The sequence below is a fragment of the Coturnix japonica genome, chromosome 3 (genome assembly GCF_054131305.1).
Source record: "Coturnix japonica strain WE chromosome 3, WE-NBRP24, whole genome shotgun sequence".
NCBI classification, from domain to species: Eukaryota; Metazoa; Chordata; class Aves; order Galliformes; family Phasianidae; genus Coturnix; species Coturnix japonica.
The window spans coordinates 18,068,263-18,085,605 of NC_140665.1; the positions used below are offsets into that span (position 1 = coordinate 18,068,263).

General features: G+C 42.7%; 1 protein-coding gene across 3 annotated transcripts in view; it reads left to right on the forward strand.

The window, feature by feature from the left end:
• Positions 1-10,258: 10,258 nt before the first annotated feature.
• Positions 10,259-17,343, forward strand: part of PPP2R5A (protein phosphatase 2 regulatory subunit B'alpha) — a 35,544-nt gene continuing 28,459 nt past the window's right edge. The window contains exon 1 of one of the 3 annotated variants that reach the window (XM_015857311.2): positions 10,259-10,637. In XM_015857311.2, coding sequence (XP_015712797.1) covers positions 10,487-10,637 — 151 coding nt within the window. In that variant the 5' untranslated portion in view covers positions 10,259-10,486. Of the gene's footprint in view, positions 10,638-11,023; positions 11,152-17,343 lie in introns of those variants that run through there. The other 2 variants (XM_015857312.3, XM_015857313.3) reach the window with 2 other exon arrangements.

Sequence of the window (17,343 nt, forward strand, 5' to 3'; positions counted from 1 at the left end):
TAACACTTCGGGAACTGTGAGTCTGAATCTATGGATACAAGTGGGTATTCCTATTCTGTTTGTTCCTTTAGCATCTCACCATGATACTCTTTACAGCTGTACTTTTGTTGACTGTGAAACTGAAATTGTGTTAAGGAGTAAAAAACTGATAAATCCACTGAGCCCACTGTTGTAGAAATTGCTGAATATGGAAAATAATTCATGATCTAGGACACGTATTTGGAGATAGGAGTGGATCACTTCTAAATATAATAGTTAAAATACAGAAGTTTATTGTAGCAATTAGACTATATTAATTTGGGAATGCAGTATTAGGAGCAATAGTCATAGGAAGCAATCCCATCTTCTGCCCTTTAGAGTGATCTAGAAAAGCAGTTGAGTGTGCCAGTATCGAATAAAGCAGGAAGACAACTTTTAACAATGCCTCCCCTGTTTTCAGAAACTCAATTTGCACAATGGAAAAACAGGCATAGAAATCACAGCGTGACCCCGACGCATGGCCCAGTACCGCTGTTGACATGAACAGAATAAAGAAAATATTACGTAAGAAATTCAGGGAATGGCAACAGCACTTGCAAAAACTTTCACTTAATAAATCTCTTAACAGCAAAAGTAAAAAGAACCAACCTCCAAACTCAGAGTAATCATTCTTAGCCTGGAGATGAGCAATGCAGTCTCTGTGACAAAGCCTGTTTTTGGAAGTCACGTTGTTAAGATCATTAACAGCATTTGAATATTTTGAAATCAGTAAAGATTTTTCTTTATTGAGGCTTATATTGAAAGAACGCCTAGTATTTTCTGTCTTTTTTTTCACACACTTTATTGAGCATCACCTCTGGTGTGTTGATACTCTTTTGTGAGAAGCACATGTGAAAAGCTATGCATGCACTAGCCCAATTTTTTTTTAATTACCTTAATTTATCAGACGTGAAATGCTCTCTCATTTCAGGAATGTCTAAGTTACCTCTTTGTTTTCTTGTACAGTACTTAAGATTTGAAGATATGCCCCATGCTGGCTGTCCAGAAGACAAAAAACTTCCACAAGCAGCAGAGTAGGGAGCAGGCAGTGCAGAGTACCAGTGTGGTGCCAGCCACAGAAGTGCTGTAAATTAGTGCTTTATTTGATGCCTAGATCTCAAAGGTTGTCTGTAGGGACCATTTCAATACCTTGCAGAAGAATGCAGCAATTTTATCTGTCTTTGACAGGGAATTTTAGTGCTGAGGGTTTGCAAGGATGTGGAAGAGCTGACACCACACTGCAATTTTTAGGCAGATATCCCAACAGAGCAGCTGACGTGGCCAGGTGCAAAGGAACATTCCAAGTCCTTTCATTCTGTTCAGTCAAGGGACTGAATTTAATCTTTACAAATAACCAGAAGAGAAGATACAGTATAAATTTAATCACCAAATTGTCAAGTGATATAATGCCAGGCTAGAACACTAGAAACACTCAGGTGGACAATAGCTACGGAGACAGACACTAGTAGCAAGATGTCTAACACAGGGCAACATACTTGAATTGTTCTGGTCTGAAGTATAAATGTTCAGAATATCTAGATCTCTATACTCTCTCTATATATATTTAAGGCTGTATATTCATACATATCCACATAGTCTTAGTCCAGTCCTTTCTCCGTGTACATTTAATGTTTTAACCTGTGGCAGATATCAGGTCCATGAGTTGCTTTTAAAAGCAGATCCATTTGTACTTCTGCTGCCTACCTGTTCTGGAAGACAATGGATGACTGCTTTTCAGATGCACATTTTAACGACCATTTTAAACAAAAAATAGTATTTAAAATATTTTTTTTAAATTCAGAAGACTTGCTTTTGTACATTTCATATTGCAAAACCTGGCCTTTGGGCTCATCTGAGGAACTGGTCTTTGATGTCGTGTTAGCAAGTTCTATGTCAGTGTAACTTTGACTATTTGATTGTCTGCAAAACCTAGAGTAGAGAAGAATCAGGCTACCAGTCATTGTATGGATGAGAAAATGTAAGGGGATTCTGCAGCACCCCTGGTTGGGACATACATTACAGAATGAGTTACATTATTTTTCCATTAGGATTTGCTTTATATTTAAATCAATTGATCAGTGAGAAAGGATCTAGGAAGGGATTACTGAGGTGCTTGCTATGATCATTCTGCTCCCCCTCAGATAACTCTGAGGACTACTAAGACAGAAAATAGTCTTGAAATTTGTTCTCCCTTAAAAGCTAACAGTTTTTTAACAAAGAGATAGACTGGAGTAACATATATAGTCATTGCAAACTGTTCTGATCAGAACTGGCTAATTAAGGCTGTAGCTAATTCAGTTTTGAAAGATGGTTTGAGTTAGAATCTGAAACCCTTTGTTTAGTAACACAAATGAGAAATGAACACATATGTTACTTGCAGCAGAGAAGGAAATGGCGCTAGTGCAATTAATCTTGAAGGAGACCGTAGGTGTCACTGACAGCAATTAATTTTGCAGTAACAGTTCTGACTGCAGGCAAAGTGTGGTCTACTAAAGTGTGCAGTATCCTACTGGTAAACTCCAGTGTATGAAAAGGGACACACAAAAAAAGGAAGAGTAATAAGTGGTGGGAGTGAATGGAAAACCTTCTGTAATACTTCCTTGTGAAGGGTATTTTCTGAAGAAAGGGTAAGGATGCAGTTTTGCTTCATCTGAAGAATAATCAGTGCAAATTTCTATGGGGCTGCTCCATGGCATAGTGGGGTTTAGGGAAGAAGAATGTTAAATACGTACTCTTCATTTATTTTGTAAGAGTGTTGAACTATGTAAGTGCTGTCCACTATGCTCATTTCCCAATGAAGATGGGATTCTTAACAAAGGCAGGTGAGATGATGGCTTTGGCAGTAAGATTGTCCTAGAGAGCTCACCCTTCTCCCGAGTTGTAACTTCTGAAGCCAGCTTAGCAGTGAAGCCAGGGCATCTTCTCACTGCATGGTGAGAAGCTTTAGGACATACATTGAATGTCATTGAGTATAAAAAGTATTTTAAAATCTTTTTTGTTAGGTAAATATAGGTACCTCTACAGCTAAATTTCACACCAGAGCTCATTATATTTACTGTGATTGTGATAAACTCATTTTATACTGTTTAAAAAGTGTTACATATTACAAAAATGGGGTTGGATTATCTTTTAGGAACACTCAGACCTGTTTGATATTCCTGACTTACAGCTTTCAAAAAGCTCCTTCTTGAAAGTGAAAATACAGCAGTATTTTTCCAGTGCTGTTTACCTTTCTGATTCTTAAACAGTAAAGCAATACTAGTATTTAGATTGCAAGGGCAACAGGAAGAATATTTACACTATTTAAAGCTTCTCTTCCCAAAAAACATGGTTTCTGTATTTATTTAGAATATGTGGAAACAGACTTGATAATAGGCTTTGTAAAAAATAATAATAATATCAATAAATAGTAAAATGAACAAACTAGAGTTATAAACTGAAATTACCATATCAGTATGACAAGGTTAATGTTCAGAGCTAAAGACATGATGTGCCGATAACTGGTTGAATTGCCAGATGAGATTAGTCTTTTCCAAATGTGGGAATACTGCATGATGTCTGATCTTCCTCATACTACACAAAGTTTTATTTATCTCAAAATCTTCACCTTTTTAGCTGGTGTTGACCTGAGACATTAGAAATGATTGCAGTCTACAGCAACAAGGGGGAAAAAAAATCCGTTGTTAAACACGTCTGACTCTTGGAGATAATTCAAATGGAAAAAAATCCAGGTCATTGGCCTTTTTAAATAGACCCCCGGCAATATTTACTCCTCCATAAATAGCACAGTCACATGGAATAAAACAGTGTTCAGTAAAGCCTGCAAAACAAAAGAACAATTTACAGACTGAAACACAAACTGTGGCTCATGTGTTCACTGGGTAGGATTAAGTGAGCTTGCTGCATGGTCTGTGCTTAGTGCCCGTGGTGTCAGATCCGCAGGAAGGAGAGCAAGTCAGGTCACCTAAGGGGCTCCATCCTTCTGCAAAAGCAGGGAAAGGCTGGGACTCTGATGTACACAGTGACCTGTGAGAGACAGCTTTTGCTATAACACCAGATTTTGCTGTGGCAGAAATGAGCGTCTGCTTCCTTTACCATCGTGACTAAGAGCACATCTACATAAGCAAAACTCGCTGGTGTTACTGTGCAGCTTTAATTTGATCACTGTGGTTCTTCTGCTATAGCAAAGGCAGTAAATTTCCCTAAGGTAGGCAAGTCCTAACATGGAGGTGTGTACTTCTGAAATGGCAGTAAGGCTGTTTGTTTCAACTGCTGGCAAAAACAAATCTTCATGGACGTTACAGACAAAAAGACAAATGACTGAGTTATTATAAACATCACCTAGGTTATTCAAAGCTCAATTTAGTCTCTCCTGTGTGGTTTACCCACAGCTATGACTTTATTCCATTTTTTTCCCAAACATCCAGCTCTGGGAGCCATGTTAGTGCACTAAAGCCATAGCTGTCTCTTTAAAGTTTCTTCCAGCTCTCAGGACAGGTGAGTACAACTTGTAAAACACGAAGCAACCACACACAAAAACTTTGTAACCTACACGATAAATTCACAGACCTACAAATGCATAGGACTTGATTTCTTCCACTGACGAGGGTGTGGAGGGATTGATTATAATGATCCTCCTTAATACTGGCACTCATTCTGCTTTTTCAGTAAAAAGCTACAAAAACATGTCCCTCAGAAGGTACTGCTTGAAACTGAGGGTGGAAAGAGAGGGCAAACTTGCCAGCAGCAGCTGTCAGGCCACTGGCTAGTGGACTGCGGGGACCTGGCTGTTACGGTTTGGCTCTTTGTTTCCAGCTGTTAAATCCCTGCAAAGACACATGAAAATATCAAACTTATGTTCTATTATTTTTCCAAGTAATTACCACTTCCGACATGGGAGTAGAACTACAATTTGAGATGCAAAACTGATTCCTTACAGAGTATAATACGTTGTGAAAGTGTTTGGAAACCCTGGTACAGCAAAGTCTTTCCACTCTGGATTTACTGAGAGATTTACCAGTTCTCTTCATTTCTCTTTGTTACAGTCTATGTCACATCTCTTAGCTGTGTTTTGTACTTTTCTGCCTGCCACAGTCATTAAGTTTCCAAGAGCAGCTGATTCTTAGCACACAGTAATTCTCGTTAGCCTGCTGAGAACTTGACAGAATAAACCTTGTTGTTTGTTTGTTTAATTCCCTTCACTGAGCATTAGGAATTATTTCTGAAAGAACTCTAGCTCCCAGGTGCTTGCTATTAAATGCAAACATTTCATAACAGAAATGCTTCCTTTTTATTTTCTAAATGCTGTTTTGAACAAGCTTTGTAAAAGAGTCCTAGTTGGCATTTACAAAAGTCCAGTTTTCAATGGAGAGAAGCAGTTTGAGAGTGGTAGTAGAAAGGTTAGAGCTGGTACGGTTGTTTTTTTCCTTCTTTCTTTGGTGATGGTTTCAGGTTTGTTTTGTTATTTGTTTTAGTGAATGGAGGTGCTATTTGTTACATTTAGAAATACTATGAATCCATTCTTACAAAAGATCACTCCCCATTTTATACCCAAATATGTTATACAACACAGCACAGGTAACAGATTAATATATATACATGTTTATGTGCTGTAAATTTTTGCTAAGGGAATGCCATTATGGAAAAGATGCTAACTGACTTTGAAAGCTTGGTTGTAAACCTATGTCCCTTAGGGGAGCTTTGCATCTTACTGAGCCAGGCTCCCGTAGTGCTGTCAGACAGCACTGTTTCCACTCAAAATGATAATTCAAAACAAACAGAATTAAGGAGTTAGTTTCATTGGGATATATTTTCATTGGCCTATGAGTTATGACAGTCGGTGTCCGAGTGTACGTATGTGCTTGTGTACAAACTTCTTACAATTATCTTTTATCTGTAGCCCAATGATGCTGGATTGCATGACAGAAGATGTAATTAAAAGGTTTTTAAAATAACAACATGAATCAGAGCTACTTTTAACAGTCCATTGCCTGCACATACCCTTGCACATAGTTTTGCCTGGAAAGACTTTAGTGACGTATTCAGAGGTATGTGGAAGGAAATCTAACTCAGCACCCTTAAAAAGAAGGTCTTGCCAACTAATCTCTGGTTTCCAATCCCAGAATCCTGCTCTGGGAGGAAGGTGGCAGATGGTCCCTGAGATAATTGATTTGGTATTATTTGAGGATTTATCAGGCACAGTGACTAGCCAGTGCAGATCACAGAACATAGTTCAACCTGTCATATGTGAATAGCTCATTTGGTTTTACCACAACAGTTCAAGTGCTTAAACTTAATTTCACGTATACTTGAAAGAGCACAGTCTTAACCCAGGAAGTATTTTAAGTTAAGTCAGTTGAAATATCTTGAAAAATGGGCAGGATGGCACAATAGTGACTAAAAGCACTACTGCAGTCAACATGGATTTTCCTTGAAAATTCTGAGAAGGAAATCAAAATAAGTCTTCACAGCCTTTCTCCACAAACCTTCCTGGCTGAGGGCTCACATACTCGTGGCATCTTCTTTACTAAACTGTTCCCCCCACTATCTCTCAGAAGAACTGGATTTCTTGAAGCTTGGCCTCTCAGCACCTGTACAGAAGAACAGCAAAGAAAAACTATAGTTCACTCCTTGCCTGCTAGCAACTATATGATTCTCTGTATTAGAATCACCAAGGTTGGAAAAGACCTACAAGACCATCCAGTCCAACCATCCACCACTAAACCATGTTCTTCAACACAGTGCTCCTTGAACACCTCCAGGGTCAGTGACTCCACCACTTCCCTGGGCAGCCCATTCCAGCGCCTGACCACTCTTTCAGAAGAGCAGTATTTCCTAACGTCCAGCCTAAATCTCCCCTGGTGCAGCTTGAAGCCATTCCCTCTAGTCCTATCACCAGTTATGTGAGAGAACAGGCCAACCCCCAGCTCACTACAACCTCCCTTCAGGTAGTTATGGAGAGCAATAAGGTCTCCCCTGAGCCTTTCTCTTCTCCAGACTGAACAATCCCAGCTCTTTCAGCTGCCCCTCATTAAGGCCTGTGCTCCAGACTCCTCGCCAGCTTTGTTGCCCTTCTTTGAACACGTTCCAGGGCCTCAATGTCTTTCTTGCAGGGAGGGGCCCAGGATGCCATTGCCCTTCTTGGCCAACTGGGCACACTGCTGGCTCATGTTCAGCCAAGCATCAATCAATACACCCAGATACATTTCTTCTACACAGTCTTCCAGCCACCCTGCCCCAAGCCTGTAGCGCTGCCTGAGATTGTTGTGGCCAAAGTGCAGGACCCGGCATTTGGTCTTGTTGAACCTCATCCCATTGGCTTCAGCCCAGCTCTCCAGCCTGTCCAGATCCCTCTGTAGGGCCTCACTACCCCAGGGACAGACCAGCACTTCCAGTAGTACTTCCTGCTCAGCAACAACCTGGTACTCAGAGCCCCATGCTTCCTATCCAAGTTGGACAGCATTGCGGAATCATGTTCCCATTCACCTTTCCAAAGGTCTGACTGCTGAAGAAAAAGATGGTAAGAAGATACAGGGGACAGATCTCTGTAATTAAATGAAAACAACTGCAAATGTGACTTTTAATTAAATCTGTTCTAAAAATGCTGCAGCTCTGTTCTGAACAAGGATCATGAATGACGATGAGTTTTCTTCTAAGTAAAGTTAGGAACACAAACAAGGTTTTGCAGAATCGGTGCTTTTGTGCATATTGAAGGGTCTGATTGAAGAGCAGGAACAGCTTGGCATAAAATTACTATTCGCAGCTTTCGCTGTGGACACCACAGACTTTTATGAATTAGATTTGGAGCCAGCAGCTTATAACCTGGCATCATTGCTGTATGCCTTAAATACAGTCTAGGAATCATGGGGTTCAGAAGCTGACTCAGAAGCAGCTCAGACAGCTGTGTAAGAAGCAGCAAGCGCAGAAAGCAGGGAAGGGTAATCTGCAGCCTTCTCCAATGCAGCTATTTCAGACCGCCAGCCACAGCTCTCTTCTGTTTTCTCCTTTTCCCCATACACAATTCACAGCCCTTTTTGTTCAAATGGCCTCATACATCACAAACTTCCACTTTATTGAAGCATTCATCAATTCAAATATTACCTTTTCAGTTTGGGAAACTGTAGCTGGTCCACAGAGCTGATGCTCCTCTCTCCCCCACCCCAACTGAAGAATTGTATTAAAGAGACATCAGGAAACACCATAGCTCAAAGCACTTCTCATTTATTTCAGGTAACCAAACAGTATATTTTTTGTTTGGCTGTCTCAGATTTCACTGATATTTCTGACACGATAATAGTGACAAATGAAGAAACAACCTGAAAATGTTTTCCAGTGCAACTGATACGAAAATCTCATCGTTGCAAGGCTAAACCTTCTATTTATTTAGGGATTTGCATCAGAATTTGAACTGCCACTATTTTACAGCATTGTTTCAAACAACATGGCAACCATCCCAAAGCCTCGGAGAAAATACTTGGAATCACAGGAAACATTCTGATGTTGCTCGGAACCTGGATAAAACTTTTTATTAATCGTTGCAAAAATATTTAATAGATAAAGCTTCACGGTAGGTACTTTTATATTGGGAACAGGCAGCAAGGGTTGAGTTGCCAATAAACAGCATTCAGGACACACGGGACCGTGTCACTTTCTAAAAATGGGTGCAGGAGAAAATGACAGCTGTTGGAGGGCAGGCAGGAACAGAGGAGCACACGCACGGCCTGGCCCTTAGTGCTGCCTGCATAGGACCTAAGGGCCACAGAGTGCAATGTGAATTCACCAGGTGAGGAACGCAAGGATTGCCTCTACCACAAAGAGCACAAAGAGTTGGCAGTTTAAGGTCTATACACTTAGGAGAAAGATATTATTAGCAGTGATAGTGCTGACAGAGGAACTGAGAAAGGAGAAAATGACCAAAGGAAATACAGCCAGTGGTTTCTATTGAGGAGGCATAAAGCTACTACCTACACATGGCTTTTGATTTATGGATTCTATACGCTATTTAAGCTCCACCTCATGAAAGCACTTAAGCATACCTGACAGCATTTGCATCCTACTGAAATTACTGTCGCATCTGCGATTTTAGATGCTAAAAATGCTCACTTGTCAACTTGGTACCTAGAATTATGTCTTAAGAAGCTCCTCTGCACCCAAATGACTACACGCTAAGGCATCCCACATGTCTGCAGATCAAAAGCCGGGCTGTTCACAGCCACCAATGGGTCTGGGCAGCTCACCTCTGTGCTGGGCACACCATTTTCACACGCTTGTTGCTTCCCACTGAACTTCACCTCAAACCACATAAGCAGGACTGCATTTTTCTTTCTGAAACACATCGTAACAGAGACATCAGATTAAAGTTTCCCCCTCAGCTCGGAGCCGTATTTCGCTGTATCCTGGCCTCACAGGCACCTTCTGGTCAGGCTCCATCCCCTGCAGCCCATTGCATTCACCCCGAGCCCACAGCACGGAGCACTCGCTCACTCCTTAACTATTAACCCCCAGAAGTTCAGCACATATTCTAAACAACTCGTGTTTCGCAGCCTGTACATCCACACCGCGACTCCGCATGAGAAGCAGCACTAAGCCCCGGGGGCCGGAACACATGCAGGGCCGCCCCACAGCTCCCCGCCCCTTCCCCCTGGTGGCGCTTCCACGCTTCTTTGTCCCCATTGGCCTCTCGGTGCCGTCCATCACCGCCCGGCAGCGGCGGCTCCGTGTGGCCCCGTGGGCGCTGTTCCCCTCTTTCCCTCCGGCTTCGCTCCGTTCGCCCCGAGTCGCGGAGCCGCCGTCGGGCCGTGGCGGAGCGACGGGACTCGGCATGACGGCGGAGGCGCGCAGGGCTCGTGGAGGCGGCTGAAGGCGGAGAAGGGGCGTGTGGAAGCGAGCGACGGGGGAGCGGGGGGTGGGAACAGCCTCCCCGGGCGGTGCGGGGCAGTCCGGCCGATGACAGCGGGATCGGCGCGGCCGGCCGGGCTGACGGAGCCGAGGAGCGAGAGAGGCAGGCGGCAGCGGGCCGGGCCGGGCGGGCGGCGGGTCCGGCCCTGAGCAGGAGAAGCGGCCGCCCGCCCGCTCGCCGGAAAGTTTGCGGAGCGGCCGCCCCGCCGGGCCAAGTTGCCGTCGGGTTTGTTTGTTTGTTTTTCCTTTTCCTCCCCCCTTCCGCTCTGCCCCCTCCCCCGCCTCCCCTGGAGCCGGCTCGGCGCGGAGAGGAAATTGCGAGGGAAGCAGGAACTCGGGAGCCAGGCGCAGCCCGGATCCAGGAGGCTCGGTCCCCTCGGGCGGCCGCCCCAAGCCCGGGCTGTGCGCGGGGGGCAGCGAGCTTTGCTTTTTCTATATATTTTTTTTTTCTTTATTTTTTTAAATTTTTTTCTTCCTCCCGAGCCCCGTTTTTTACCCGCCCGCTTCTCCCTCCGCTTTAATATATGCTTCTGGAGAGCGACGTCCCCCCGCGCCGCCTCACCGCCCAGCCATGTCGGCGGCCATCTCTGCCGCGGAGAAAGTGGATGGCTTCACACGGAAATCGGTGCGCAAGGCTCAGAGGCAGAAGCGCTCGCAGGGCTCCTCGCAGTTCCGCAGCCAGAGCAGCCAGGTGGAGCTCTCGCCCCTGCCCCAGCTCAAAGGTACCGCCGTCCCCCCGCGGCCCCGTTCCCGTAGGGTGCCCCCAAGCCGTTTCCCCGTGCTTTCCCCCGGCTCCTCCTCGCTCTCGGGCTCGCTTTGGCGGTCCGTTCTCGTGCTCCGAGAAGCGTCCTGCGGGACGGTTATCGCCCGACTGCCCCCGCTATCCCTCCCCTTCTGTGGGTCACCCAGGAGCGAGGGTTGGCCATGCAGGTGCTCCTGGAGAGGTCGTGCCGCACTAAATGCAGGCGATAAGCTGAGTTGAGGAGCGAGGGGATAGAGTGCTACGGGCCGGGAGAGAGCGGTGGCTCCTCCCATTTGGGGTTTGCCAAAGGAACTCTGCGCTTGTGACATAACGCCCGGAGTTAGCGGAGAGTTCGCGTTTGGCCCCTGTGTTCTTTGCTCTATCTCTTTGGGACGCCGTGTGGGTAACCCGCTGCCTGCCTTGGTGGAACGGCGAGGGCTTGTCTCCCTCCTGGGCGCAGTGAATGAGGGGTTTAAACGTTGACGGTAAAACGAGTAAGAGTTTATTCTTTGTTGTGAAGCTGAAATCAGAAAGCACACGGTTCTCAATAGCAAAAATGAAGTGGAAGTTAATTACAGCTTTCCACACCTTTGGATGCTTCGTTGAAGTTTTGTATAATCCTCTTCAAGTTAGAAAAATAGTGATTAGACAGAGAATATAAACTTGTTAAAGTCTTTGACAAGGATCTAGAAAATAAGGGTGAGATTACCTTGCCCTTAGTGTTACCCAACAAATAAAATCTGCTGGTTTCTAAAGCAGTATCATATGATGGGGGGAAAAAACGTGGTGATTTACAGCAAATGTCTGAAGGCTGAGTGCAGCGTGGCCAGCTGAAGTTTAGTCCTAGCTCATAACTGATTCCTTTCTGGTTCATTTCTATGGGTTTGACAGCCACGGCTGTGAGATCTCAGGATATTTCCTTCCTTCTCCTAAATGGTGGGTGTTCATGAATTGTAGATCTGGTCATTAGCAGAAATATTATTAAGTGCAAATAAGTTTGGGCAGGAAGGCAGCTCTGGAATTATTGATCTTCTTTGTTGCAGTGGTTGTGCCCATTATTGCTTAAACAAGAGAGCTGTTCTTCCTGGTGCTTATTTGTTTGTGAAGTTCTTTCCCATCTTGGTACTGTAGCCTGATCTATGGGATTTACAACCAAAATAATTTCTTTGAGATCGTGATTGATTTTCTGCTATTAGTATGTCAAAACTTGTTCTTAGTAATTAACAAGGACAGACAAATTCACGTGCTGTTCAGACAGCCTGTTTCCCTCAAAGATCGTTTTAATAAAGCTGCTCCAAAGACCTCGTAAAAGCACTTGATAAATATTGCACATAGGTGGCAGACTTCAGAAAGTTTGGGTCCTGCTGCAGTAAACAGCTGAGCGTTCATACTCCAGGCAGGGAGCACTTCCAGCTTCAGTCAGCTAAATACTCACGTTTGTTGCTGGGCTTCAACATAAAAAACCCTAAACTTTGTATGATTACGTCTTTGAATTTAGTGAGTGCAGTTTTACAGCTCTTTGCTTACTGTGTGGAGAAAGTTTGCACGGCATCAGCAGCTCGACTGTTTAGAAATCCGAGGCCATAAACTCTCACAGGAATGTGTTCAGTTAAGCAGAGTTCTATGGCTGTTTGAATTGCCTTAAATTCTTAAAGGAAAATCACAGCTGTCCTTATGGTTTACATTCAGAGTCTCGCCCTCCAAATCTGCTTCAGGAAACAAAGGGTAAATATGCTTTAGGAGTTACAGTATCCCACTTAGTCCTGTATCAGGAAGTTGGGCAGCACCCTGCTGCATGCTTTGTCCCTGGGACTGTGGTGCTTGCGTATAATGGGAATTTAGATTTGGAGTGAATGTAGCTAAGGATGTAGGGTGTTTTCTTCTGACTCCCTTTCTCCTTCCCCTCTCGAACCTCCACTGGCCTCAAACCACAGGAACTAATGGAAGAAAAGTGTTCTCCATAAACATACGGTTTTGTGGAACTTCTTGTTGTTGTCACGTATGTCTCAGGAAGATGAAGCTCTGCTTTATTCTTTAAAACCAATGTGAGATTCAGTAATAGTTGTGATGCCGTAATGTCATCTACCAGCTGAGTAGACAATGTTCCTAGGGAGGGGCCGAAAAAGGAAAGTACAGTCATTATCCTAATGCCCGAGAGTGCTCAGCACACACTTAAGAAATTAGATTGAGACCTTTTGCTTTTCCAGATATCTTCAAATAAATGTTGGGTGTTGGAAGCCTCTACTGGGAGAAAAGTAGCATTTTGTAGATGAAAAAGTAGTTTGGTACTGAAGTACTGTGAAATACTCTGTCTGATTTCTATTATATATATTCTTGTCTGAGAATTGTCAGGATGATAAAAAGCACTCCAAAACTCCCAGGTAGGTTTGTCATACCTGTATACTTTTCTTACTGGGAGGAAGGATGTTCCAGAAGAAAAGAAAAATAAACCATTCACTTTATTAAATATCTCCTTGGGTAGATTTTTTCCCCCTCCTTTCATCTAGGGACTGTTTCTTGTTTGCTGCTAATATAGACAGACCAGGTTGTGTAACATCCTTTTGGAGGGTTCTAAATAGCACTGTTTGGAAGCCTGTAGAAAGATGGTTTTATTTACATAATTCTGGAGTGAATCGCACTGTTTTTATGTATCACCAGGATTCCCTAATTTGGCTGCTTGTGATGTCACTGCCCGGAGAAGTCCTGTCTGTGAATAGCAGAGGTCCCATACAGTGCAGACTTGTAACTTAAGGGAGTTTGTGAGGGTGAGGGGAGGGCAGCAATACTTCATGTTGGTTAATAGCATTAAGATTGTTCATGTGATATTATGTATCATTGCTGGATAAAAGCTCAGTCAGGACATCTACAATGAGTGAGGAATCTGTTGTTCAGTTAAGCTTCCTCTGTATTTGTTACTTAGGAGAGATGAACTTTAATACTTAAGCTGAATAAGTAAGACTGAAGATTGAGAATTTAAAGAAAAGAAAAAGGTTAGACCTGTGACATACTAATATTGCTCCTTTTCATTTTCTACTTGCTGGTTTACTTAATAGAAATCCTTTGCAAACCTGCAGCCAGAATAATGCGCTTGTTAGCAGCAGGATTTGGTCACTTAGTGGGCAATCCCAAGAGTGCTGGGCTTAAAGAAATCTGGTGCAGGGAGTGTTGTTTTACCACTGCAAGGAGTGGTAGTGTTGTCTGGTTAGTGACTTGTTTTGGAAGGCTGTGAGAGCACGTGCAGTCAGCTTCATTGTTGGAGGAAAGAAAATAGCCTGACCTTGGGACTCGGTCTGACTAATGGCAATGTAACTACACATATTTTATGATCTTTGAGGTATGTAGAAATACAGGTGGAAAATGGGAACTGATGTAATGAAAGAAAAAGGTCTTACTAAAAACATACAGCTTGTTGCTTTTGTTTAATGCAATTAATATGGTCTGTCAGGCCTTAAAGCAAGCAGACCTTTTTCCTGTTACCAAAGTTGTCAAGTACAGCTGGAATGAGTAAATGTCTCCTGATATCATTCTCAGTACTGAAGATCCATTTGGGAAAGTGCATGTCACTACAGGCTTATTTCCTATATCACACATAAAATACAAAACTATTAAAAGAAATTCTTAGTATTCGCTTCCAAATTAAACCATCTCCCCACAGAGAAAACTCTGGCCCTTGCAGCAGAACAGCTGGAAACCGGTCCAAAAATCTGTCAGCTGTAGGCCGGGGTTGGTTGTAAGAATCTCTGTGGGGCTGTAGGTTGTAGTGGTGAAATAGTCTGGGATAAGACGTTTGTTAAAAGTCCTTCCAGTAGGTCGTTTTAGCATCCAAGGATGGGGCTCAGAATAGGTGCTAACGGTAGGATTTTCCTTATTTAAACCATCTAGTGGGAGCTTGGATTTGACTGAGAACCAGGTGCTGTGTTCAAGTCAAGCTTTTGTGGAAACATTATAGGCAGGCCTAATAAGTAAGCTTGCTTATGGGTATAATTTTCATCCTATTAAATCCAGCAGGGGCAGTTTGGACCTTAAACATCTGATGCTTTGAGTCATCCAGTGTGTATTTCAGAGTGACAAAAATAAATGGAGTTAAAAACAGCTGAAAGGAATTTGATTCATGCTAACATTAAGTTGCCTTTGTTCCCAAAAGGAAAATACCTTTCAGATAGTTTAGAATGGTTTGCTTTTATTACAGCCCTAACAAATATTTGTAAGTTCAAGGCAGTTTTGTGCCCCTTGAGCTCGCACTGTTTTGTGGTGGTGTTTTTCTAAATCCCTGATAATTCAATGCTAGTTCCTATAGTGCCCCATCCTTCACCTTTTGTGTCCAGCACCGCTTGCAGCTCTGATCTTCCCAGCTACATTTTTCCCTAAGAGGTGAATTCAGGTGAAGATGTTTGGTGGAGAATATTCAAAGAACTCCTAGGTTCAGTCTCCACATGGCACACAGTGGGGCAGATAGAGCTTCTGTTTAGTGAAGTTGCAGTCTTGAAAAACAGACGACCTGTAATAGCTAAAGGAGATTAAAGGTGCTTTTTTCCCCCTTTCTTTTAATAGTCTAATATAATTCCATAAAAAATGTGCTGTTTAATTTTTTTTTCCTATATTAAGGAACTGTTTCTAGTTTATGGAGTGGAACATTGGGTCTGTAATTCTTAACAAATTGACCTTTTTTATCCTTAGACTTGAATTTTTGGTCTTAGAATATTCTTCCATCAAGAACAACTCCTAAATATAGAGCCTATTGACAGTCTTCACATGAACTTTTCTATTTAAATCTTTCACATCTTCTGCGTGCCAGCTTAGGATCACGTTTCTTTTTCCATATTCGTTGCTTTCTAGTTTAGTCAGATATTAGTTTTGCAGGTGCTGCATTTAGTGGCAGTTGCTGTAGGAAATACAAACAGAATTACTGCTTTGGCTGTCAGATCAAAAGAAGATTATGTCAATCAGCAACTCTTCTTAATATCTGCATTCCTTAAAATTGGTGTTTTTGAAGAGGCGTTGTACCACCTGCTCCGGGCAGATTGATATTCTTTCAGTGTAGAAGGGTTAAGTGTCGTGTTGTTATGAGACAAGATGTTTCCCTTGGGAAGGTTATAAAATTCAACTTGTGCCATTGTAGCGCGGGCAAAAATTACATCTGTAGTCTCAGAACAGTGTGTGAACTTTGAAGGCTGGAACCACAGGCTATCTAGACAAATAAGTGGTAAATAACTGCTCTTGTATAAGAGTGTCTTGGCTAAACACTCTTCCAAAAACTGGACTGACGGTGGCAGCTTATTTTAATGTTTGTATCATCGGTTTTTATCACAGCGTCACTGAAACAGTTTCTGTTAAGTTTTGCTGAGCTGCTGGTCGCTCTCAGTGGTATTCTTTAGACTTAAAGGCCAAACTCTTCTTAGTTAAATCACCAGCAATTTTCCTTCATCAGACCTTATTCTCAGCTGCTTGCAGCGTTGCTGAACTCTTTGAACTGAAGTTTTCCATGCCAAGTATGGACAGTTTGATTTGGAACTGTTCCTCAAGCTGATTTTCTTAGTTTCAGCAAAAACAATTCAAACTGTTTCTAAGGCTAGAGTAAAAATACATTATATGTAGCCAAGATAAAATCAACCAACCAAAAAAACCCAACAGTCTTGAGCTCTAAACGTGCAGGTGTGTTGCAGATGGTGGTCTGGAATCGGAAGCAGCAGGCTGGCTAGAGATGCCAAGTGGGAAGAGAGGGCAGAAGGGTCTGTGGCTGAGCCTTCCTGTCTGGCAGGTGCACCTAGGCTGGAATTTAGAGTCTTAGCACTCCTATTCTGCCAGAGGCTGGCTGTGAAGCTTCCTGGAAATACCATTCCAATTCTTGTTTCTACATAGTCTAGCATTGTAACCAAGGAGTTCTGAAAACCTTCTGTGACTCTGAAGAGTGACTTTTGAAGTTTCACTAGCATAGGGCCTTTGCTTGATAAATCAGGAACTGATTGCAGATGAATTGGTTCATCAAGTGAGACTCTTGAGAATGTAAAGGTTAGCAAAACACAACTAGGAAAACTTGAAGTATGTTGAGAATTACTTTTTCAAATTACTGATTAAGAGAAACTGATGTAAATGGGGCCATAAGCATATTATATGATGAATATTATTGACATGCTCTGAGTAAAAGGGGTGGAAATTGCTCAGGATATTTTCTGAGAAGAAATGAGAAAGGAGGTGGGGTGAGCAAATCATTTAGCGCTGGTGGCTTCTGTAGGCAAACAAACACTTATTAGTCTTCTGAGATGCCAGATTAAGATGTAAATGTCAGAGCCCCCTAGAGAGGCGTAGGCCGGGTCCCACAATGCAGTCGGGAAGGTTTAATGATTTGTATTTCTGAGGGTTTTCCCTTAGGAGTAGGAGGAAGCAGGAGCAAAATAAACTCAGCGTAGTTTAAGTGAAATGGGTGCAAGTGCTTGAATAATTGTTTGCTCAAGACGATGATCTATTCCTTTTGAGGTCAGTGGAAGTTAAGTCACTGATCACAGCAAGACCAGGATTTCACCTTTGTATCCAGTATAGTTTAATTTCATTTCTTCCTACTTTTACACTTATATCGTTATTAAGTATCATCTTATTTGTTTGAGAAATCAAGAGACACAAGTTTAGCCAATTATTAGTGTGTATTTATGCAAGGAATTACTCCAATACCTGTAACTTCCACACTGGTT